Source organism: Macrobrachium rosenbergii, chromosome 6 (assembly GCF_040412425.1).
Source record: "Macrobrachium rosenbergii isolate ZJJX-2024 chromosome 6, ASM4041242v1, whole genome shotgun sequence".
NCBI lineage: Eukaryota > Metazoa > Arthropoda > Malacostraca > Decapoda > Palaemonidae > Macrobrachium > Macrobrachium rosenbergii.
Window position 1 is genome coordinate 3,497,378 of NC_089746.1, and position 27,510 is coordinate 3,524,887.

Below are 27,510 nucleotides of genomic sequence, written 5' to 3' on the forward strand. Positions count from 1 at the left end.
TTCCATGAATTTTTTGTATATTAATGAAACACCTGGTGATTACCATACTTCGCATATCACGACGACTTTGGACGTGAAATGACTGACCTAAATCCCTCCAGGTGTGGAAGTGCTGAACGGGCGTATTGAGGTTTTCGAAGAGTTGCTTGACGCTTTTGACGGTGTCCGGCCTTGGCAGTTCTGCAAGTCGCACCTCTTTGTTCCTGATCGTGTAGGCCTCTCGCTTCAGTTGCATCTCCTCCTCAGCAGCGTCCTCAGTACTCTGGAATATAATCGCAAACTGGGATTAGTATTGCACTATCGGTGACTTGCTCCAAAGCTGAAATATTTTTCATAATTTTGACAATAAGCCGGTCATAATAAAGTGGGACTTACAGAATGTTTATTTTCATGCGTACTTAGTCATATACGAAGGTTTGTACTTGATATCTTAAATATTATTGCTTTAGAACTATGCATCTTTAACCAGTGATAGGGTACCTGTTGTGTTTTGAGAGGAACTGAAGCGGTTGTTTCAACTATAACAATTTTGTCGTTCTCCAAAGCTTCATTGGGACTGTAGGAAAACTTAGAAGTTGGAGCTGAAGCAGTTCCAGCTGGATTTTGTTGCCATGATTGTTCTTTGGAGCTTGCATTGGGTTGAATGTCGCCATCAGCGGCTTGTTGTTCGTTCATTTGAATCTGAGCGCTTTCCTCGTCATCAGATTCTGTCGCAATGGTCGTTTCGTCGTCCTCTCGATCGTCTGGCTGGTACTTGAATTGCATGACTGCTTCTCTCTCTTGTCGAGCCTTCGCCTCAGCCTCCTCACTTTCCTCCTGCTCCTCCCCCTCGTTGTGCCCATCATCGGCTTGATCTTCGTTGCTTGAATGATCCTCAAGCACGTGATCGTCCTCGTTCGAGTGGTACTCGAAGCCCGAGTCTTCAGAATCGCACTGGGAATGAATGTTTTGAATAATACGTCGCCTGCTGATTGGTTTGTTGAGAGTCACGTAATTGCCGTTACTGGAGGTTGCCAGGTCATCATTGTCATCCCATTCTGAACAACAGGATTCCATGTCACTGTGGAGGAAAATATTTTTCAAACCTGCAGGAACTGAAATATTCTCTACCAAATCCTTGCACACACACTTGCACTTGGTACTTACTCAAAATTATTTCAAGACGCTTTTTTCAAGCAGCTGAATGCTAGTGAAAGTAATAAAGATGAAATGTTTAAATTCTGACTTTGGCAGTGAACCTTGTGTTGTTTTCTCTCTGAGCCATCCGCAAGGGAAAAGCTTTAATGATGAATATATATATATATATATATATATATATATATATATATATATATATATATATATATATATATATATATATATATATATATATATTTTTTTTTTTGTGTGTTTGTTTGTTTGTGTGGAACATCTTACAGTAAAGACATTTTAGAAGTTTGTGCAATTGAGATAGGGTAATACACGTCGTGATGATATATTCACCACGCATGAATTGATGTTGCATCGCAGGTTTTTTGGATGTTGCGGAATTAATTGTTTGTTTGTTTGGTTGTGTTGTTTCAACTTTGAATTTGTTTGGATACATGATGAAAATGGTGTAACGTGCCATTGTTTAAACAGAAGAAACCATCCAGCACATTCTGAAAGGCATTCCAACTAAGCAAACAGTAGGCAGAGATAGAAATGCCATAGAAATGTCCTGACTCTTATTTGCTCTCTCCAGCGAGAAATAGGATGCGAAAGGAGATGTAATTTAAGCTTGATATTGATTTACATACATTACATTCACATATCTTACTCTGTGACGCAGCCTTCCGTTCCCTATCGCCTTGGTCGAGTTTTTTTTCAAGGACCTATGTTTGAATAAACTCAAATCAAAGGTTTGATCTTTGATGCAAGAAGAGAAAATGAATTACAGATTGAAAATATATTTGGATTTTCCATTATCGGCTGTAAATGAAAACTCATTGACTAGCTTCACTTGTCGAAAGAGAGAAAAAAATAAATAATATATGATTATTTTTAATATTTCTTCCTTTGGAAGTTTTTAGTTGGGTAGACGCAGGAACAGTCATGGCTGCTTTGAATATCCATTCATGGAGGTAATCTAAGTGACGTAATGTAAAATCTTTCGTGGGGAGAGAGAGAGAGAGAGAGAGAGAGAGAGACGCACCCATTATTCATGAAAAAATTTTGGATCTAATGCTGGCTAAATTTATGAAAGACTATACATGAATTGTGAATGGTGTCATTTTATACTGAAGATTTTGTCGAATTTCTTCTCCAGATTCAAGGCAAGACCAGTGCACTGGCGCTTACCTGCGGCCCATCAAGCCAACTGCCCCCGTTGTCTCACACGCAGCGCTGGTCTTCGCTTTCTTGCGTTAACTCTCACCCTTGAACATGATGCCCTTTCTGTTCCTACAATCCTACTAACCTGGCTCGCTCCTTATAAGTTTCATTAACTCATCGTCCTCCATGTTTTCCACATCTTTTCACCTATGTTAACTACTGGATGCAGATCACTCTCAATAGCGCCTCTCCTTTTCCCTCATTTGCATGCAACATCCAAACTTCACTTCCATAACAGAGAGTCGGGGCAACACCCCAACTTTTGCTGCGGTTGACATTTTGTCTCGGTTCCAAAACTTTTGCAGAGATCGATCCATCATATCAGAAAAAACCTATATAACCACCTTTGCATGTTCTGTCTTTTCCATGGATACGATTTGGACATACTGTCAATATTTATGAGCCTTCATTGTTAGAGAAAATTTTTGAGATTCTCTCATTTGAAAAGTGACAGGGCCGATGTTTTTCCCTTGCCGGGCAGTGTGGTTCAATGCTACCTTTCGTTGTTTATTGTATTTAAAAAGTTTAATGTCTGTTTAATTAAAACTTTAAAGACGTTACGCCTGAAATATTTTGGCAAGGATGGAGACTGCTCGCATTGTCATTCTGAGATGTCCTTTTATTCCTCAAGTTAGAACTCTACATGTTATTAAATTGGGAACATTTTTATCCCTTAGGGCATCGAAATAGATGGTCAGATTAGCTATTGACTTGAGCTTAGCTCTACTCATTTATGAAAACGTTGTTTTGAAGACCCCAAAGGTAATCTGTTAGAAGTTATCGCGGTTCTCTAGTGTACGGTGTTTCATTTTATGATCGAGCCTAAGTTTGCAATATGTTGGATTATATTTCTTTGGTTTTATTTGTATAACCTCGTGTTATACAAACTTTTACCCTCCCAATGTTTGTTATTAAAATTACGGTAATCAAAATACTGAGAGACGCTAAATGATGTTGCTGTTGTGATAAATTTGGAAATTTTCAAAGTTATCCTTTAAGGTAGAAATTAATTATTTTCGTTGTCTTAACATATTGTTTTATAAGAACATTACGCTACGATAATTCTACTTTATTTGACAACGTCTATAGCCCGTCGAAGTCAGTTTGTTGACTTCCCCCCACACACACACACACACATATATATATATATATATATATATATATATATATATATATATATATATATATATATATATATATATATATATATATATATCACTCAATCTGTTTCAACCCCAATGCATTGTTCACTCACGAGCACACAAGTATCAAGGGTTGTTCAGAATAGTTGCCTGTTTATCGCAATGGTTTTCATTGTTTAGAATATCTAACGCTTGACCACTTAAATAAAATTTAGTTATAGTAAATATGTTTCCCAGTTGAGGATGGTTGCAAAAGTATAACCAACCGTAGTTATAGCACTTGGGCTCAGACTCAAAAATTCCATAGTTCATAGAACCCTGGCTGACTTCAGTGACTGAAGTGTAATCATTATAAGTATAAAACAGTTGCTCTTGTTAAGATATTTTGTCATTTGTGCATAAAAACTTTATTGTGCTGAGAATACTTTGGACATAAAGGAAGAGGCACCATTGAGAAAATTTTAGCAGTGGTTTTTAATTTTCTAAATGTGTCTTGTTTACATAGAACTTGTGCTGCATAATGGCGGGGCTTTTAGCTATTATCTTCGATTGAAGAGATGCCAAATGACCACTTGTGTCAGTTATTGCCTTTAGTTCATATTATGGTGAGGTACTACCGTGTCACTGTCTGTTAACTCTTAGGGCTTTCATTTCTTTTAGTCTAAAATTGTGGAATGGTCATCCTGTCGGTGAAAGAGAATTGTTGTTTGGAAGTTCAAGAGAGGATGAAATACTTACTCATAGCACCAGAACCCTTGACTTTTAAACTTGTCTCAGCTGCTTTTTGTGCACATATATTTGTTTACTACTTTCATCTTTTTTATCTGCATTTTACTCTGCTGTTTTTGGCTCCATTTTTTCCATTTACGGGAATATATTAATACATTATATAAAACTCAGTGTGTACCCTATCCATGAATCATCTTTATGTGTAACACCAAAACCATAATAGCCACTTTTGTAATTACCAACACGTCTCGTTGTTGGGGTGTGTAAATCTTCTCTTCTGTTAGGGAAATGTACCTCTGATATTGATGCCATTTTAAAGCTGGATAGTTTTGATTTATAGCAGTAAGTTCAAAAGAGCAGCATAGCAAGGTCTAAATGACGGGTTTTAGTCGACCAAAAATTTCAGTCTCTGTAATGGCAAAATATGCACTAATCATGAGCTATTATCGATAATTAAATTTTGTACCACGCAAAAACTAGGTAAATTGCGTTTCCGACAATATTTAGTCTATTGCTATTTCATTGGCCACTCTGCGGTAACGAATGTTACCAATATTTCCGGTAGTGTTGTGCACTGTATGTTAATATTGAGAATAAGTTTCAATTCATTACAGGTAATTAACTGTTTTGATTTATAGCATGGGGCCAAGACAACTTATCATTAGTAATTTCAACCCAGTTTTTACACTAAAATCAGGAATTACTTAACTGTATTAAGTAAGGTACATGTGATATAAATATTCATTGATATGTGCGTTTATATTATGTCATAAGTTGGATGTAGTTGAAAAATCATTTGTATTTTGCGCTGTATTTTTTGGTGCCACTCAAATCAGTGATGATGAATAAAAATGACATAACTGTCTAACTGCCCACGACGATTGGGTAAACTTCACCATTCCAGAGAATGTTCTAGTGTCTCAGAGGTCATTGTTCCAGAATGTACACGTCAGTTTATAAAATGAAATAGTCGGTGAAATAACTGTAGGCTTCACCATGAGTCATTTGAGACACGTCTTAAATTTCGTAAGTTGTTATAAAAACCCTTTCAGATCAATCACATATTTTCTTCTCAGCTGATTTTGGTGGAGGACGTCTGCGTAAGAGACAAAACTGGTCACCTCCAACACTTTTGTTTCTCGCAAAACTTGTGAAATCAGAATTTACAGGTTAAACAACCTGCCATTTTGGACATGCCGAGAGACCGTAAGTGACACGATTGGATTGATGAGCGGATGGGATAATATTAAAATTGTGTCTTTTGATAATATTCAGAGAGATATCAATATTCGGTTTTTGACGATTTTCGCAAATTGGAGACTAGGCGACCATGAAAAGAAGTCTGTATCAGCACCGTGTCTAAAGAAAAAATGTGGTAAAACAAGGTAAGAAAATATTACCGTGAAAATGATACAGAAGCAACACTAAACCTTAACACGTTGACGACAACGTTAAATAGAATGATGAAACTGACTGAGAGAGTCTATTTTCAGCTTTTTCCCCAGTACTTTAGTGTTCTGATAGCAGATGCATACATACATTCCTCAAGATTCAAGTGGCCTTAGACTAGACCTTATTAACCATATGACATCTTTATTGAATTCTGAGTGGGGGCCGGGGTTAATGCGTAGTATGCATGCTGTTACATAGAGTTACTGTCATTATTATCAAATCTGCTTCACCGTAGTCAGATTACCGAATATTCTCAGGAAAGAAATGTCTTCTCTGCAAGTAACGTTTTAATATGATTGAAATTTTGAAGAATCATTTTGAACGACTTCCTTCATGAGTGAAATCTTTGGACAGAATTCATTGTATGCTACGGAAATTTCTGCGATGATTCTCAGTTTGAGGCTTCTTTGGTGGTTGTCAGGTTGGATGCAATTAGTGTCATCCTTGATCCTCATGAATATTAATATTTTCTGTGGCTTTACCTTGAATTTCCGTGTTTTGTAGTCGGATCCCAAAATGTTTTTCGCTAGAAATGTTACTGTCCTGGCACCGACAAGGTTATCCTTTCCGCAATTAGGTTACAAATGTTTCTTTTTTATTTTCGATTAGTTTTTATGTATCACTCAGTTAAAATGGAAGTTCATAGACTCGTATCATATATGATGTTAGTTTTTTTCGATCCATAATGCAAAACATTAACCGTTATTTTTGAACTGTAGGTATGTTTGTTGGCACCAGGCTTTTGAATATATTTGGTATTTTCTCGCCAGTTTTTATCCTCTTCATCCCATTTAGGATTTTCTTCTCTGATCGGGTATTTAAGATGGAACACATGAAAACGCCTCCCGTTTTCAGAATATTGAATCCCTTCGGTGATGCTGAAACCTTTATTTTACCTTGTGTCTCTGGTAAGGCGGAATGCAAAAGAACCGCGTCATTTCTGAGACGTCAAGATGCTGCGGTAGGCTTCAGTTCGCTTTATTTTTTATTCGTATTCCTTTTTTTTTGTTTTTGTTTTGTCAAATTTGATATCCAATAGGTGAGTTAAACTTAAAGTTTTGTTAGAAATTTAAACAGCTCGTTTCGGCTGTTCATAGTAAAATGTGATATATTTCAATATTTATGAAATAAAATCATGCTTTATTGGGGAGGGGCTAGAAAGAATATTGTTAGTTTATCGAGTCCCGATTGAAATACATCAGGGGATGTAAATCTGAAAGTTAGGGAGTTGTTATGAAAAAACTTCTGAAGATGTCTAGATCTGGTATAAAATGCGGTTTAAATCGGAAATCCGGTTAATACATACCACTCCACGAGATGAAATCTTGAAGCTGAACTTTCATTCTTGACTCAGGTTTCTCCCATATCAGGTTGTTCTTTTTTCTACTTTTCTTTTTGCTAGGAAATCTTAATTTTTTCCTGCTAGCAGTTCTGGATTTTTTGTTTTCTGTAAAGAAAACTTGTGCCGGCTTTGTCTGTCCGTCCGCACTTTAATCGGTCCGCACTTTTTCTCTGTCCGCCCTCAGATCTGAAAAACTACTGAGTCTGGAGGGCTGCAAATTGATATGTTGATTGTCCACCCTCCAATCATCAAACATACCAAATTGCAGCCCTCTAGCCACAGTAGTTTTTATTTTATTTAACGTTAAAGTTAGCCATAATCGTGCGTCTGGCAACGATATAGGCCAGGCCACCACCAGGCCGTGGTTAAGGTTTCATGGACCGGGGCTCATACAGCATTATACCGAGACCACCGGAAGATAGATCTGTTTTCGGTGGCCTGGATTATACGCTGCAGCGGCTGTACAGAAAACTCGATTGCGCCGAAGAAACTTGGGCGCATTTTTTACATAATTTTGAGAGATTGGTGGCTTTCAAGGATATGAACCTCACATTACGTCACGTAACATTCCTTATCTCATTGATTATGCTTGTTTCATGTCCGTTAAGTATACCTTAGTTGAACAACACCACTGAGCTGATTAACAGCTTTCCTAGGGCTGGCCCGAAGGATTAGATTTATTTTACGTGGCTAAGAACCAATTGGTTACCTCGTGTCCGTAAGGAGTTGTATATGGTATGCTTGCAAATGTAAGTAATCAGGGCTGTTACTACACTTGCTGAGGCTGAACAGAACATCATTCTCTGAATATTTTGATAATTCTCTCACTTTAGTTGTTCCTCAAGTCCTCTCACTCCTTGGCGTATCGTTGTTTCTCCAGAGACCTACCTCAGAATTATCATTCCTTTTTCCTGTGGTGGTTTTATCGTCATTGATTCTTCCCTGTATATCATCGCTTGTTTTTGAGTGGTTTTATGTACAGCCATGCTCAAGTGTCGTGCAACATTGTATCGTCCAAAATCTCAGCTGCAAGGGAAAATGTTGTGTGTTTGCCAAGTAGTGTTGAACCTTTTTTTCATTATTATTTCAATGTCATATATATTGATAAGTATGTGAATTCACCAGCTAACATTATTTACTCTGTGGATTAATAGATATGATATCTTTTATTCCCTGATATCATTCATAATTTATGTGAAATGAATTGAATAAACTCGTCCTTTTTTTTGTTTTTCCATCGTGTAGCTCAAAGCATAGTGTGACAAGGTTGGCAGTGCTGCTAAAGCCAGCTTGCACAACTTGCTTCAAGAAGTGGTCATCGTAACTACCTCTATAGCATTTAACAATAGACCTAATAGGCTCAATAGTCATAAAAAAATTTCAAAATAGAATTCTGAATTACAGATAACTTTCTTAGAAATTTGGAGTCTTAGGCTATGTTCAAATTGCCCATATGTTGCATTAATGATGTGTAGGCCTAATAAAAAAAATCAAAGGCTTCTGAGATGCACTGTAGTTTACTAAAGGATTTATTTTTAGAGGCTACCTGTTCTTTGAATAATAAACGATGACGATTCTTTAAATTATATCCAAAATATAGTTATTGATATTATTTATTAGTGTTAACGTCCAGGCTTATGCAAGAGATTTTTTTTCAAACTAAAGAAGAATTTTATTTTATTAAAAGTCCTGCTTGGTTTTGGTATATAATTGATTCATAAGGAAACCTGAAGTGCGAGAATATGTAAATAACTTAACATTCTTTCCCTCCACCAATTGTTATTATGGAGATATGAATGTTAAGAGTTATGTGTATTTAGCAAGCAAAGAAAACTAATACACAAAGGCCTGGGAACAAAACCTTGGTGTTAATCAATGTGTAACTAAAGGCGAATGTTTGCTAGTAAACCATTATCTTTGAAGTAGTTAAGAAATATAACACAAATATTTTCTCTTTTATGAAAACACAAATGTTCCTATAAAAAATATAGATTAAATATTTTGAAGATCAGTTCATTGTCTGCACATTGTGGACCTGTTCCAGGTGGTTCATGTTGCCGCCACTCAAATGGTTGCGTCACAGGCCACGCCCACCCTTGATATCGTGGATGCGTTTTAGCTACAGTAACACTTTCGTTTTTACTTCTTTATCTTTTTTTCATCGTCGAGGGGTAAAATGAATCAAATAAGGCTATTTAGAATTTTATGGTTCCAATGCAAGTAATATGGAAAATGTAATGAAAATTAAAAAAAAATTTGTATTTGAATTTAGGTTTGATGAGGACTTCTTTGTTGAACGCATTGGCGCTGGGTGAACGAAAGTTTCGAAAATGTTTCGTCATTGTTTTCCGAAATTTGACTACACGTAATATTTTCTTACAGTTTTGATGTATATATGGCAGATTTCACTCTTGTAAAACATATTATGGCCTTATTTTATGAAATAAGATAAGGCCACATTGAAATAAAAGATAAAGATGCGGTATGTCAGGTTGCCAGTTAGAGAATTTTGAACGAAATCCTGTGCAGTCATGTCACATCACTTCTGAGCATGACTGTACCCCACCATTACTTTCTAGATATTTTCCAGACCCATGGAACACCACATAATTTCGTCTACTTATTCTATACTGAATGAACTCTTTATGGTACTTCTGCATCTGAGTTAACCATCTTGTTTCTGTGAGGATTCTAATTTCTTAATGTATCCATCCTCTTCAGTCTCGTCCCGTGCAAACTAAGTGCCATATCCCAGCCTTCATCATACAGATATTTAATTTTTTGACCTCCACTGCCTTTCTCTGTTGGTGCTGAACGGTACTGTCTCATGTATAAAAAACGTACATCCGCGTATGAGCGCCTTTCCATTGGGATTTCACCTCCATGACTAGGTCACAGAAGCCAGCCCATATCTTCACAGAGGATACGTGGTGCCGCCTGGCAATCGCAAAAGACTTGGTTAGGCTCATCTTGCTAATTACTGGTGTTCTGATTCTTTTTCACTTTCCTTGACGACAGTCAGATTTTTTATTTTTTCAGCTTAATTATCTTCATATTTGTTGTGTCATAATTAGGTCACATATTTTCAGTTAAAATTCATGTTGAAAGATTAGTTATGAAAATGATGACTAAGCTTCAAAATAATAAGAGTATTAGTAATATTAAATGATAGCAATAATTTGAAATGCAGGATCTATATACCACAATGTATGTAGTTGATCGTCTCATTATCATTGGTGACCCTTATACTGTATATCGTGTTAAGGTTGAATAGTGCTTTATGTACTAACCAGTATTGACCCAAAAAATTAGCTTAACAAAGATAATTTTTTTGTTTTTGATTGCGCTTTTGAGATTTTTGTAGAAAATCCTTTTTCGTTAGCCGTTTGACGTGACATTTGATCAATGATAACTCTGACAACCTTGTCGAACTTCAAGTGTCATACAGTAGTTTTAAAAGGAAATAACGCCAAACAATCATTGGCAGTCAAGAATACATTTGAGGTGTGGTATTTAGTGTGAATATTTCTGATTTTTTTTCTTGTGAAAATCAGCAACTTCATAATAATAATAATAATAATAATAATAATAATAATAATAATAATAATAATAATAATAATGTACAGGGTAATTGCATTTAAAATTGTTTAGCGACAATCCTACCCTAGAGTATTATGTGGTGTGAAGTAGAAATTCCATCGGGTGTTTGGCCCAGCGTTCGACTCTCCGACCGGCCAATGAAGAATTAGAGGAATTAGTCTCTGGCGATAGATATTCATTTCTCGTCATAATGTGGTTCGGATCCCACAATATGCTGTAGGTCCCTTTGCTAGGTAACCAGTTGGTTCTTAGCCACGTAAAATAAATCTAATCCTTCGGGCCAGCCCTCTCTAGGAGAACTGTTAATCAGCTCAATGGTCTGGTTAAACTAAGATATACTTAATTTTTTTTGTTGAAGACCCATTGCATGTCTGTCATAACTGTTTTCCGTCAATGCAAGGGAAAGAAAAATAGACACCCCTTACAGCTTCCAGGATCTTCCTATTGGAGCGGTTAAGTAGCGGATATTCAAAATGTCTTCCACGAATAATATGCTTACTTGCACATATTTTTTTCGACCATTTCTTGAAGCGGAACTAATGCCTTACACGGCTTGTCGATTTGTGAAATTCGTTGGCGCTAGCCTCCCTTCAGCCCCGTCTTCCCCCATCTCTCTCTCTCTCTCTCTCTCTCTCTCTCTCTCTCTCTCTCTCTCTCTCTCTTGATTTTTGCTAAATAATGTTCAGTTCTTAGATTTTGATTTCATATTAATATGTAGATTGCATTATCGGTAGTACTTGACAGTGTAATTTTATTCTTGGGTATTTCGATCTGTTTGTTGTGTATTGCACAATTCAGTCTCCTTCATCGGAAACTTTATTAAAGTCTCTCTCTCTCTCTCTCTCTCTCTCTCTCTCTCTCTCTCTCTCTCTCTCTCTCTCTCTCTCTCTCTCTCTCTTCTTCTTCTTCTTCTTCTCTTAACTGTTCAACCTAGTATGAGCCTCATTTCCAGAATACTATCAAAGCATCAGTCGCTTTGTATGTCTAAACAGGTCATTGAGCGTTGCTTCCTTATCTGCCCCCAATGCACAATGCGTCCATCATTTTCAATCACCAACTCTTGTAGATATTTCGTCCTTTTTTGTTCAGTAACCGCTTCCCTCCTTGCTGCACTTTCTAGGTTCCTCTGTTCCTTCCTTCTTTCCACAGCTAGCAAATCGTATACCCTGTTCGTAGCCTGTTGCTCTCCATTCATTCCACATGATCAAACCATCTTAGAACGTTGATTCATCTTTTGCATATGATAACCATAATTAACATTAAATTGTCCTTTTTTTCATTTATTTTTTATATCCTCTTCGTGCATCACTTATAAAGGGGAGTTAAGTCTAAGTTTTTTTTGCAGAGCTCTGTCATCTTCTTATGTTACGCATTTATTCCAAAATATTTAAGATTCAATCACTGCCTTCGTTTCATCAACGACAAAACGTTTTTTTGCTTATCTTATTTACTTCCATTTACTTTCACAACTTTAGTTTTGCTATCATTCGCTTTCAAATTTTTCCGCTTGTGAACACTTTCAGACTCTATCCTCAGCCTCTGCAGCTACTCTCCCTTCACTATTGCCAATCCAAACCACTTCATCTGCAAACTTCAGTCTCTCAACGACTTATTCACGACCACAGTTTTACTCCAGAAATGTTCTCCTGTATTTCCTGATCTTTCTTTTATCAGATCATAGGGTTATTTAAGAGAATGTTGAACGGTTACGGAAGCATATCACATTCTAACCTTGTACCAAATTGTAAATCCTACCAGTTACTCTGCCAGCTGCATGTTCTTAATACAAACTTTTCTTTTATAAAAAAATCTTATAAATATTATCGAAAGATTTTCTTGTAAGATACCTTTATATATATATATATATATATATATATATATATATATATATATATATATATATATATATATATATATATATAAAATAAATCTCAACATCCTTCCCCTCTATGGGTATTTTCACCCTGACATATCTAGCTTGGATTCGTCATATGTTTCTTCGTGTAGGTTCCAGCCTTTTAGTGGTTGGCATGTCTAAAAGTGTGAAGAAATGGAAAGACAAAGGGTATTTTGGCAAATATATAATAAGTTTGGGAAGGAAGTATCCAGTGAATTATGTATATATATATTTATATATATATATATATATATATATATATATATATATATATATATATATATATATATATATATATATATATATATATATATATACACACACACACACACAGGGCTAAAACCTTCATAGTGCGGATAACCAAATTTTTCAAAAGAGTGCAATCATTAATTTTCATAAGACGTGCTCTTTTGCTAAAAGTGTTGTAAAAATTATTACACGATTAATGTGCGTGACCGCGACTGTTTCATATTAATAATGAATTTCTAGTAAATTTAATGAGATATTTCATAATTGTTCTGTCGCTGTTAAAAAGTTGTGTTGCCAATCACTTGCGTCTGCTTAAGGGCCTCTGATTGAGGGTGAGGTTGTCACTGGAAAGTGTCTGTAATTCAAGAAAACTTTTATTTAGCTGAAGTGAGCTATCATTGAAGAACGTGCTTTTTTTCAGTCAATAATTTCGTAATTACGTCATTTCCTGGTTTCAAATTGGTTATCTGTATTGCTTAATTTTCTTGTTTCGTTTTCCAGTTTCAAGTGGCGTATTTGCGCTATTGTTACACGCCGCTTCATGCATTTATCAACTTCCATGAAACTCTGTCTCTCTCGTTTCCACTGTAGATTAAATTTCAAATCTAAATTTCATCATATTCTTGAAATAGCATTTGGAAATACCGCTCTGGAACGAGAAATGACAAGGAAGGAAATACACAGTGATGCTTGTGAATGGCGGTGCATCTAGCAGGTGAAGGAAATGTGAGCCTTTGAGGAAGGAGGCTGGAGGAAGGTGGCGAAATGGAGAGAGAGCGAAAGAAATGTATCGCCTAACATTTTTACCTTGTATCCAAGAGTGTCAGCGCCTCACATGATACAGAGCGGAAGCGTGAAAGGCCTCCAATGGTTCTCCTCCTCTCTCTCTTTCTGCGTCTCTCCTCAGCCGAAGATATTCCCTCTTCTCTTTCTTCGCTGTCTCTGTCTTCGTCGTCGTCTTCGTCGTCGTCGTCGTCGTCGTCGTCGTCTCTTGGGGAACTCCTCGCCGAACTCCCTGTACCTGAGGAGTGGGACAGATGGGATATTGTTTAGATGCTCTCGTTGTACTGAAATGGGTTATATGGTACAGTGTGTTTCATTCTGTTTTCTCATGCTGTTCACACTTTGCTCTGTTGGTAATCGTCATCTATCTTATTTAATTGATAAAACGGGAAGTTCTATGTACTTAGTTCTTTGTCGACGATATCGATTTCTCTTTAATTAGAACGACTTTCATTAAAAGTCTGGACGGTGGAATATTTTTTAAGCGAGTGACTTTGTTTAATGAAATATCTGCAAACAATATCGATGATATTCATGTCATGATGCTTCCAGTTTAATTACAAACTCCAGCAAGACCAAAGGACTTGAGTGAAATAGATGGAATTGAGACTGATCACGTTTCTATTGATATGATATTAATGACAAGGTTTGTTATTCACCGAATTCCAGTTTTCCTCTGACATTCTCATTAGGACTGCCACAGTTGCCAGAGCATTGGTCAAGGGCTTCATGAAGGTTGCTTAAGATGAGATATTCCTAAGGATGAAGTTTTCACAAGCAAATGGAGCCTCCATGAATTTATCATTGATCTCATACTAACTCATATTTTGTTGATTATTTGACGATTAAGAGAACTGTCAACACGTTCGAGATCATCCGTACCTTACTCTTCCCTTTAATGTATCAAAAAATAATCTATATTTCCGTACCATGACTTCCACACGACAGCACGGCTACCAGTTTTTGTCGAAGATCAATAATATTAATTTTCTTTTACTTAGCATTAGTAATTGAAATGATTAGAGTAAGAACGATTGGCCATGTTTTGGTCACCTTGAATGTTAAGCATAAACTGAACAGGCAAATTAGATCATATGAAATTTTCACTTAATACCTTATGCTTTAAGGAATAGATTGAAATTCTCAATGATTCGAGAATTAAATCTGATTCGCAGTTAAGCGTAGTTATGCACACAAGTTTTATCCTTAACTCCATCTGTAGTAATGCTGCTTTATACATTCTTTTTGGCGATTGAAGAGTTAGATATGACTTTGTAGAATCCATGAAACTAACAGAATAAGATCGAATCAGACGACGCTCCGTCTTAATAGCCCGTTTAGGACGACTGTTCCCCTCCACGAACATGCTGCGTTGGCCATTGGCAGTCTTGAGCTTTGTAAAAGTAATGGACTCGTTTCATACTCAAGACCTCCCCGTGTTGATATTTTGTTCATTATACCTTCCTTGTATAGAGGTTTCTGTTTGTATACTTATTATCTAAGTACCACGTCAACGTATGAATAAAATTTCATGAAATACTGGTCCAGTTTATTATTCTTTGCCCAGTGCAGGCCACACCTGGGAGAAAGGAATCAAGTCTAGACGGGATGCGGACAAGTTTATGGCTTATCTTATAATGTACATTGATTTAGAACCATGAATGATGCTTTGTTGCTTTAATCAGGTCGTCTATTGTTTGTTGGCCTTGCCCTTACATTGTGTCCACTTTCGTGCAATACCTTTGTTATTACGAAGAAAAAAGAAATGACTGAAGGCGTTTGGACGAAATGCCAAAGGTAATAGGATATTATCATATGTCCACACAAGCTAATTGAATGAAGAAATATTGTTTACGATTAAGAGGCAAAAGAAACGAGAAGTTCTCTGCTTGCGATATATTTTTATGACCTTTGGCGCATCATGGGAGCGCCATGAATGAACAACGTCGAGAAGATTTTTTCGGCAGCTTTAAGAACAAGAACTAGACGATTCATAAACACTGGATGGAAATAGATATATGAGGGAATATATTCTGGCTTTGTGAAATGACCTTGAATTCAGACTTGGAATGTATATAAAGAGAGACTAAGTGAACTTTTATATTGGCTGAGTTATCAGTAATGAAAAAATGAGGAAATATCTTGCCCTGTTTTCGATATTTCATAAGTATAATGAATTACATGACTAGTTTTTGTAAAACAAAAAAATACTTCAAAGTGATGAGATTTCCTAGGTCAATAGAAGGTTTAAAATTTTCGTCTGAGGAAGCAAAGAAAATAATATTTATAATATTTTTATAAAAAGAATCTTTGTGTGTGATGAACAGTAGAAAATACTGAGCGGATTTACAAAATTGTATAAGTCATGAACTGTACACCTTTTATTCTTTGTTATTAACATGTTAACATGAACACCTTAACAAAGAAAACATGGATTAAATTTGGTGCAAGTAAACATACAAGTGTAAACAGAAAAAAGCATTCATGTTGAGCCTCGTGATAGAAAGAAGGGTAAAAGTGAATATTTTGATGTCGTGTGTGGTCAGGTTATGGCTGTTTGCTTAGGTCATGTCAGCAAAGTGAAGTAATGAATTAGGCACTTATGTTTGTATGTGTGTATGTAATATGTATACATATATATATATGTGTGTGTGTATGTATGTATGTATGTATATATACAATTGAAGTTTAAAAGTCTCATACAAACAGCATTAGCACGAGAAAAACATGTATTTCGATCAGCACTGCAGCAGTCCTGATCACGGTTGTGATTGGAACAGCGGTTGTGTTAGGCCTATTTAGCTCCCCCTTGTGTCCAGTCTGGTGGGCGTATTCGCTGAAACACTTGCTTAAGAATGAGTCTTAAGATTAACTCGTCCCTGATATCCGATTTCCAGTGTCCTCATGACAGATATGCCCACCGGACTTTATGCAGATGGGAGCTAAGCCAGGACGGATTGATCTCCTTCGTCGCAGGACAACAGCTATTCCAATCACATCAACGTCGTTTTTCCACTCCTGTATATTCCACATTCACCAGTGATTAGGCATGAAGTATTTCGAAATATATGACGATGTCATGTTATGAGTGCTTTCTTGAGCCTTTTAAATTCCACAGAATACTGTTAAATAATAGCGAAACGGGACATTCATATATCTAAATATAAATTGTATAATATAATATATTTATATTTATATGTATACACTATATATAATTATATATATATATATTTCTCAGTGATTCACACCTTACTTTTTACTCAAAAATATCAAATCTCAAATACTCCTTAGTTCCGAATTGAAGTTAACTTGGTAGTAACTTACACTGAAAGTGTAAGGTATTACCAAGTAAGTTTATCTGCCCTGTCCAGGATTCAAGTATAAAAACGTTTATCCTTAAAATGTATAGATTCCTGAAAGAAATTGATGTTGAACAAGACGAGTGTGAGCGAGTTCTTCGGGAAAAGAAAAGCGAGTAACAGTGCAGAGCGAACTTTGATTTCCGTATGTATTTCGCAGGTGTGCATCATTCACAATTGGACCAAAATGAAAATTACTTAAATTTTCCACACAAGTCTCTCGTGAGCGGTTCTCACCATGTACAACAAAATATTATTGTTTTGCAGCTTTGATGATAAAATCGCTGTAGATGTTCGCTCCAGCTTTTATCTGTAAAAATGGGGAGCTGCAGAACTTCTGTCGGAAGTTGTGAAAGATATATCCGATCTTGGTGTGCGGAGCTTGAAGTTGTTCTGTCAGAAAAGGATGTCTCCTTACTAAACCTCTCCCTGCTGGCGACGGGATGCGCTCCGAAGAAGTTTCTCGAAAGACAACTTCATCTTAGTCATTACGAATGGTAGACTGGAGCTGACAGGCGATGATGGAAATTACTCGACAAAAATAAAACTTAAGTCGTCCGGGCAGGAACCTCTCGAGCTGTTCTGATTAATGTCAGTTTTGTAAGCGTTATTTTCGTTTGCGTATTTGGTATTTTTTATGATGCAAGTATTTGTTATTTTTACAGTTTTTGATCATTTTGTAGTAAAATAGTGCTATACTTGATAATTTTATATCCGAAAACGAAGAGCATACCTCCCTTTTCTTGCACTATTTTTTGTATTCGTCTTAAGAACTCTCATGCTTATATTATAAATTATATATACATATATTATATATGTATATATATCACTGAGAAATATACAGTATATATATATATATACATGTATATACATACATATATTATATATATATACATATATATATATATATATATATATATATATATATATATATTTATATTATGTTATATATTATATTGTATTTGACTAATGGGTGAATGAGACCTGCGACATTCTGTAGAAACCCTAGAATCCCTTCTCCCCATTTGGTCTTCAGAATCGTCCCATTTACCTGTTTCACTGTCCTCGTCTTGGTCGTCTGGCTCCTCGATGAGGGGCACGGCGTCAAAGCTGACTTCCGCATTATCGTCCTCCTCCACTATGACCTCGAGGCTCACTCCTCTGCGCATGCGACAACGTCCAAGCATCTTCTGGAAGTTGCTGTGAAGAGATTATATGTGTTATTTACTAATCTTCATATTCGTAATTTGCTTTTAAAAGTTTATTAATGAATTCTGGGCAGGAGGAACTATGTACACTTTTCAGTTATAGGTTGAATGGCATTAGACAAAAATGGAATATAAAAACAAATATAATAATCAATATCATTTGTAAGACCTTCCAAGAAATGAAAGTCATTCATTAGTGAAAAGTATTATATATATATATATATATATATATATATATATATATATATATATATATATATATATATATATATATATATATATATATATATATATAGGAATTAATAACACGAGCGTGTGTTTCACAGAAATAAATTTGACTTACATCAGGACCGAATCCCAGTCTTTCAAAGGTGAGGCCAGGGCGTTAGCAATTTACTCACACAAATCATAAAAGAAGTAGGAACCTAAGAAGGCTACTCCTGTACCTGAGGTTTCTTAAAAGATCGGGATTCGGTTCTGATGTGTTAGAAATTTTATATATATATATATATATATATATATATATATATATATATATTATGTATATATATATACTGTATATATATATATATAATATACTGTATGTATATAATGTATATATATATATATATATATATATATATATATATATATATATATATATATATATATATATATATATATAATATATATATAAATATTGTTTGTGTATGTATATATAAGTGAATAGTCATTATTGAAGTTTCTTCAAAAGCAACTTAACATTATTTTATTAAAGCCTAAACAGTTATATATATATATATATATATATATATATATATATATATATGTATATATATATAAAGTGAATGTTTGTATGTTTGTGCGCTATAGAAATCCAGACCGCTTGACAGACCCAGACAAAATTTGGCACGCAGCCCTTATGTGACCCCAGGAAGTTTATAACTCAAAATCAAACTCCTACCCCCATGACAGACATCAAACACAGATAAATTGAATGAAATTTTCGTTTTAACCAATTCCGGCAGGTTTGTCTTCAGGTGCTTTATGGGTTATTGGTAATTTCCTGCCTGAGCGCTCCAGCGTTTTCTTGCAGGCGTTGTCAGACGTATGATTAACTTGCAGCAATAAATCCCTATAACATCAATTTTTTATCAGAATTAATGTGAATTTTGAAAATGATTTATAATTATATTAATTGTTAATTTCCTCAATAAAATCAACGTTGAAAACCTATAACGATAATTTCTGTGGGTAGAGATCCCCTTTCTGTAGTAAGAGGAGCTGAGAGAGTCTTCCCCATCTGAGCATGCATAGTAGCTGCTGGCTAAGACCGATGTGCAAGACATAAGGTGTGTAATTTTTTTGATTCGTTCAAATGCAAATTTCCCAATTAATTCGTTCGTTTATTCTTCGTTTTTACCTTCGGAATTCTCAATAGTGACTGCTTCGTGGCGTTATGGTGACGTATTTTGTTATAAAGTCGGTTTAAATGAGGTCTGGAATTAATTAACGGGCAGTTTGACAACAACACCCCCACCACGCACATCAACACGTTCAGCCTCCACCAAACTCTCTCTCTCTCTCTCTCTCTCTCTCTCTCTCTCTCTCTCTCAAACAATTTGGAGCGAAATCTGTCAATGAAGTTTTTAACTATTGGAAATAAATTCATGCTTGCAATTTATTGCTCTCTCTCTCTTTTTCTCTTCTTTCTCATATATAAATTGCCTTCATGAATGGCGTTAAACATCAAGTCATACTAGAAAAAGGTCCTAGAAGATTTGCCACTGCAAGTCAATCATTCTCTCTCTCTCTCTCTCTCTCTCTCTCTCTCTCTCTCTCTCTCTCTCTCACCATTGCAATAAAAAAAAATATATATATTTGTATATATATTTATATAGATATACATTATATATATATATATATATATATATATATATATATATATATATATATATATATATATATATATATATATATATATATATATATACATATATATCATTGTATTGGAAGCAATGAATTCAAGACAGAATTATTAATCACAGGAAAGAAAGGCATTTTCAATGATAGTACACATACTTTACAAGACAAAACAATTCAAAGGAGATGAAGGAAAATTTTTCTGGGTCCTTCAGAGTTTTTCCAGGCAGCGTCTGCTTAGGTAGCTAGTGTATATATATATATATATATATATATATATATATATATATATATATATATATATATATATATATATATATATATACAGTAAATTATATATATATATATATATATATATATATATATATATATACTATAGAGAAAAAATTCGTGATAGTTAATATGATGAGGGAATGATCGGTGTTACGGTAACTAGTGATGAAGAAGTAATAAGGTAAGCGTTCAAGATTTGGTTGGACAAGATGTGACGATGTCTTGCTTGGCTGAGAGGAGCGGAGCTGCCGATGATGTAGCATTTTTCTTATTTTTTTTTTACCTGGTTTACGTTTTATTTTCCGTAACAGAATGTGGGGACGGGTGAGCAAGTACAAATATGTTAGTAAAATGTGGTGAGAATTGAGTTTGACAAGACAAAAAGTTGTGCCGCTAAAGGCAAGGGGTCGAAGAATATAAAGAAATACTTAAACTTTCCAGGTGCATGAAAGAGAAAAATTCTTGTAAAATCTGACTGTGTTCTTTAATAGGTTTGGAAGAGGTGGAAGGGTAATTGTACAACGTGATTTAAATGCAAAAATGAATATCAGTAAAAGCTGTGTAACTTTGAAAGTATTTGTGAAGTTAGAATATTAGGTCAAGTAGTGTCCAACTGAAAAGAAGTGTCAGTCATCAGAAAAAAATTACATTTTTTCGTGTGGGTGAAAGGTAATAATATGTATATATATTTGAATAAGTGATAATTGAATTGTGGAAGGGGAGTAGGGTGTGGAGGAAACATTACAAGTAAAACAATGGTAACGATTCACAGGAAGTTCATTGTTACCATCACAATACTGTGTCAATACTGCCAGTGTTATGCCACGTATCATTACTGCCAGTAGTGCCATTGGTGGGAAATGTGACATTTCAGAAAGCGAATAGGTATATACTAATTTTGAAGTTATGAAGTTAATTCTGATATTGACACTGATTACTCTTGTACAAGAGACGGAAGTAAAAGATTGTGTCATGTTTTGTGACTCACTCATATTTGTAAATGGAATGCTGAAACGTACAGGTTTGTGAGTAAAGAGAAAAGGTTGTGAACTACCGGTGAAAAGCAGTTTTTTTCACAAAGGAAGCAACGCTGATTGGTGTTAGTAAAAGTTAAATGACTGATGGAAAAGTTTGGAGATTTTTTATACAGAGACCCGTATCAATAAATGTCAGCAAGATTGATATTGTGATGGTAGATGAAAACTCAGAAAGGTAGGTGGTAAATATTTGTACCCATAGTTGAAGAAAGGGGTGAGTTGACTCATTCGTATTTAAGCGGAAAGCCTGCATATGTTTGACATAAATTTACAATATTATAAAAACAGTTGGAATTTGAAAATCGATTGCAGAGCTATTATTCATATGAATTTTGCTTCTTGAATGTGAACTAATCGATAAAGAGATGAGGCTGCAGATGTGATTAATTGCTGTGTGTCGTATGTACAGTATGAAGGGAGGGTGAGAAAACTAGAGGTGGGACGAGACGTGACAGATGGTGAGCATGTACGAAACCATCTGGCTCGGCGTCACAAGGCGAAAAACCCTGAACTTGTCTGGCAAGCTTCCGCATCGTATGATGTTCAAATTAGAAGACATGGAAAGAACTTTGTAACGATAAAGAAGATAAGATTAATACCTACTACAAAACTAATAAAAATAAAATATCAATAACATATTAGTTGACCTAATGAAGCGATAAACCTAGAAAAATTTAGGTGAAGAAAGGAAGTGTGCTTGATTGTACCCTCAGCAAGGGAAACTCAACCTGAGGACGGTGCCTAACTAAAACAGTAGAAGGTCTAAAGCCGGTCGCGTTCTGTCCGTAGGCAACCGAATGTGACACCTGGTGGAAGTCAGCTACCGCAGTTATTGACAGGTTCGCCTAACAAGAAGCTCCCCAGCTACTCGGCCAATGAGTTAGATGAGAAAAGGCTATCATTCACCGGTCAAGCAAGCGGCAGGGCACACGCACGTTAATTAAAGGTAATGTCGGTGTCCATGTTGGAGCGTCGATGGGCTGCTTATGAGGCAGGTTCATAATGCGACTACTGCTAGATTTTCTAAATGTTATTTTGTGCTTGTGCCCAAAGCGGTTTATTTTGGATTCAGCAGTTGAAGATTCCAGGCAGTGACAGCGGCCTTCCTTTGACTAAAAGAAGGATTTTAGCAAGTAAAAGTTGTAAGGAGATTATGAAGAAATTTGAGAGAGGTATTAGAGAGGTAAAGTTGAAAGAACATGAAGGAGGGCATTTCATAGGGCAAGCTGAAGGAGGAGGAAGAGGAAGAAGAAAATTTGGAAGAGAATTAAGGAGGAACGCTGGAGGGAGAGCAGAAAGGACATTTGAAAGCAGGGAAGTGGACAGAAGATCTAAGAATCTCGTATGACTCGGGTTACCACCGGAAGAACCTGCAGGATGGGTTTCAGTAGCTTTGTATGAAATCTAAATTGTTAACGTTCAGAACATCTTGTCCCGGTACCTCTTAGGCTTATCCAGTAATTTGATGAAATGCCATTTTTTCATGCTTTATATCGATTTCTAATATCGTGTTGTTCAGTTGTTTAATTCTTTATAATTATTTCAGTTTTGTAAACTAGAATTTAGTTTGATGTATCAGTGACGACAAGACTGCGTATAATTTCAAATCTGGAGAGAGAGAGAGAGAGAGAGAGAGAGAGAGAGAGAGAGAGAGAGAGAGAGAGAGAGAGCTGTAGCAGCTTTGGGCAACAGGACATTCCTGCAATTGCATCGTCAGCTTTAATGGGTTCTCTTCTACGTTCACCTATTGACTCCCACGCTCTGTTATAAATTTCATGGCTTTGGCAGATTACGCTTACGCTTGTGCATATTTCGCCATAGACTTTCTGTTTCCTTCGAAGTTCATTTCAATTTGAATATCGCGGTTAGTACTCGAAGGTCCACCCGAGCACCAGGAACCATTTATTAGCAACAATAACTGTCAAGCGATTGCGCTGCCAGATTATTACTGTGATTTGTTAAACCAGCCGTGGAAGCAAGCACTGCTCTCCGTTGAAGGTAGTGACAAAATTCTTGTTTTTGGAATAGATCCGTTATCTCTCTTTAAGTGTAAACATTTTTCCGACGGTACTATTTTTCTTGAAGTCAAAAACACACTGGAAGTTCTGTGTGCATTATTTTATCAGTAAATGCCGTAGTTAACTAGATTAACGCGTTTGGTTCTACTTAAGATTCATTATTTTGCTTCAGGTCTGCAAAGCGCTACGGAGATTATACTCGAACTTGCATTATATTGTGAATTGGATTAATTCCGTCTTGCACCTTATTCACAAATATAGCACTTCTGTGCGACTGAATAACATTGTAGAGTTCGGTTTCCGTAGAGTTGATGCTAATCAGTGTGCAAATTAGTGTTCCATAAATAAGAGGAAAACCTGCACTAGCTCGGTCGAGCATTTTAATTATTTATTTCATTTATTCATTCACACGTGACGTGTTACTTTTTGCCAGCACTTAAATGTTATGTTCATTTTAAAACACAGACCTCGTCAGGTTAATGGTGGCACAGTAGACTCGTAAGTTCTCCGTTTTCCTTTTCGTGGGTGTACATGAATTATTACCCAGTGGCCTTGAATAGGCGGATGCGGATTGCGAAAAGAAGTGTCAGATAATTGCTGTTAAATCACGGGGTAGGTTCTAGATTGGGCGTTCTCCTTGAGCCAGATTATGTTGAGGGTTTAATTAATATCATTAACCCTATCGTCATTTTCATCAAGATTGATGACAATTGCTTCAAGTTTCTGGATGTTATTTGTAGTCTGCATATTATACAAAGGAATATCAAGTCTGGAGTATCCGGATGTTTTTGAGCCAAAATTCATTCTTACACTGAGGATAGACGAAATTTGTCTGTTGAGCAATTCTAGGTCTATGGAAACCTTACTCCCTTATATTTATTTTTTGGGAAACCTTGGCAGTATGTTCTTATTTTTAATATTCTGGAAAGTTGTTAATGGCAACAGATTACACTTATCATATACATTTGTACCTCTGATATATGAGTCGCACAAAAGGTGGGTGTGCTGAAAACGTAAAAACTTTTCCCATCAGTACTTTGGGGGCAGTGTGATTCTTATTTCCCTCAGAATCATCTGTGGAATTTTTGAACAGCTTTTTATGTCATGATTTTGGATGCTTTTAATTAACAGTCACTTAGTGTCAGGTGCACTTCTAACACCTTAAGCTCTTGGGAAGATGTTGTCAAGTGTAGAACAAGTTGCAATTATCTATTTCTGATAACTCCGGGCAGGCAGCCATACTAGGGCATTTAGTAAATTAAAATCATCTGCACGTTTGATACTTAACCAGGAATGATCCAAGATTTTGAACCAGACGCTACATTTAATTATTACACTTTTTGGTCTGGAGCACATAAACAGAGCTTCTGTATCATGGACCTCAGCAATATCTTGCTTGGCCACTCAAGCACCTGTTTGCCTCCTTTTGATGTTCTGTTCATTGTTCACGATAAAAGATTAATTTTGAGTAATTTATCATTAAAGTATATATATATATATATATATATATATATATATATATATATTTATATGTATGTATATACTATATATATATAATATATATATATATATATATATATATATATATATATATATATATATATATATATATAGGGTTTCTTCTTTGTTCCAGTTTCTTTTTACATATGGATATTGTGTTTTATGAAAACTTGTTGTTAAGCTTCATTGGTTCTTTGGCTTATTCTGGAAGTTTGGGAACTGCATAAATAATGCAAATAAAAACAGTTATTACGTGGAAGGTAACATATTCTTCCGCGTCTCTTGCCTTTGATTACATATTGGTTTAATTATCTACTCATTCCGATGTTCCACGAGCCAGACTGTAACCCATTACCACTCGCATCACGTCAGTCTGTTTCCCTGCGTCTCAATCCGGTTTTCTTTTTGAGTCCCACTAAAGAGTCCGGAATGTCGGCTTTCGTAGTCTTCTCAAGTGGGTTTCCCCATTTGTATTTTGCCGTCCTCCATATCTCCCATAACCAGCCCTTGAATTCTTTCCTTTTCTGTACTCGGTTCTGTCGAATTGGAGTTCAGTGGATCTTTTTGTTCCTCTTTTTCATGATGACATTCTTTCGCATGAACCCTTCCTCTCTCATCTCTCTTGTCTTAGACGACGGAGATTTTTCCCACTTTTTATTATTTAATGTTTATTTTTATATTCACATTATATGCTTGTATATACGTATGTAAACATGTATAGATGATTGTAGTTTGCTTCCTTCCACATTTTTCCCCGTGACTTCTCAGTTCTCTCTTTAATTTCTTTAGAAAGTTGCCGTGGAAGTTTATGATGGCCCTATATAGTTTGTTAATTCGCGGAAGCAATTCCAGCTCCTCCACTCTCAGATTTCTAGAGATATTTAGGGAATAAATCCGCAAGATTTGCTGCTGGAGAATTGATTCTCCCCGAAAATAAATCTAATGGAGCTGTATGACAATGAAAATCTGACTCAGGTGGACATGAGGTACGAGTATACTGACAGAATGTTTAAAAACAATGCTCAATATGACAAGCAATTCGTTTAGTGTTTTATACTGGAAAAGTTGGAAATATTGTTAATTTTTTCCTTGTGTGGAAGGAGGAGAGTTGGCTCTGTGTTCCTGCTGACTTGAATTTCGATGCTCTGTTTTCAAATTTGGCCAAATTCCCTTGGGTGGGGGGGGAGCACCATGTATTGATATGTATAAAAGCAACATAACTCCAGAGTTATTGCGCAGTTACAATAATTGGTTATGCATTTGTGACAGGAACAAGACAGGGCCACAAATGTTTGACTCATGTGTAAATTTGATTGGTTATCATTCTCCTTGATGAAGAAAGTAAAAGAGAAAAGCTTGAATTCGATGATAAATTTATTAGCCGTTTTTTAAATGGGTTTGCTTTCAGTTCATTAGTATATTTAGCATGCTATAATCTCATGGAATTTAAAGTGCTTTCCTAAACTGCTTGATAATTTAAGACACTCATTGATATGGTTCTCTGGCGTTGCTCTGTTTTTCTTTTCCATTCTTTGCAGCGTCGTCACATGCTTTGGACAGTTTCATTCCCGCTGCACCTTTGATGTCACATGGCCTCCAACCATTCATTCTCTCACAGTTTCCTTTCATGTCTATAAATTCTCCGGAAGTTTTCCGAATTTGTTTTTATTCTTCTGTTTCCATGTTTTCATTTTCAGACCTGAGCATTGGATTATCTCAAAGTGGCGGTCGCTTGTTATGGCCGCACTTCCCTTTGTTGTAAGTCTTTTAATAACCGTCACCTTAATTATCGTAGTCACATTTTCAACTGACATACTCGGAACCACTTTTGACCTCGACGCCTTCTCGTCATTCGCGCTATAAAGTCATTTTTTCAGCTTGAACAAAATCTCAACTCCCTCTCTCCTCTCTCTCCCCTCTTGTTTATAGGTATGTATGTATGTATATATATATATATATATATATATATATATATATATATATATATATATATATATATATATATATATATATATATATATATACACACACACACAAAGGTGAAGCGAAGGGACAGGAGGCATCTTGTACATAAAACAGTTTATTGGGCGACGTTTCGCGATGTACTTTCCAGTGGTATTTTCAAGGCTGAAACAATTTTAACCACTCTAATAGTTGAACTTAACATATAAAGACACTCATATAAAGTTCATTGAAAAACCTAAAACACAGAAAACCACTAAAAAGTTTGAGATAAAAGATAAAGAGGAAAAGAGATTCAACATACTACTACACACAAGAGCCCACCCGAGCAGTGGAAGTGGGGAGACTGAAAGAAAACACTTCAAAAAAGCAATGACAGCGTGTCTCTAGAACAAATTAGGATACTGACAGTTGGGCATTTAGAGTTGGAACTCTCTTTTTTTTATTAAAAGGGATTCTAAAATGTTCAGGTCAATTTCATTGTTAACTCTTCCAACATAAGAAATCACTCCAAAATATGTAAAACCTACATAGAATATGAAGACTTCAAAGTTGTTGGAAGAGTTAACAATGAAATTGACCTGAACATTTTAGAATCTCTTAATAAAAAAAGAGAGTTCCAACTCTAAATGCCCAATTGTCAGTATCCTAATTTGATGTTCTACAGACACGTTGTCATTGCTTTTTTGAAATGTTTTCTCTCAG

The 27,510-nt window shown here is 35.7% G+C and overlaps 2 protein-coding genes across 4 annotated transcripts in view; one reads left to right on the top strand and one right to left on the bottom strand.

Annotated features, from left to right (window-relative positions):
- Positions 1 to 27,510, top strand: part of MCU (mitochondrial calcium uniporter) — a 617,067-nt gene that overhangs the window by 367,046 nt on the left and 222,511 nt on the right. The window lies entirely within an intron of this gene.
- The window catches only part of LOC136839116 (uncharacterized), a 108,382-nt gene that overhangs the window by 20,130 nt on the left and 60,742 nt on the right, over positions 1 to 27,510 (bottom strand). Inside the window, 4 exon segments of the mRNA XM_067104774.1 lie at positions 88 to 262; positions 481 to 1,060; positions 13,571 to 13,784; positions 17,957 to 18,105. Of these exon segments, the coding sequence (XP_066960875.1) occupies positions 88 to 262; positions 481 to 1,060; positions 13,571 to 13,784; positions 17,957 to 18,092 (1,105 nt within the window). The 5' untranslated portion in view covers positions 18,093 to 18,105.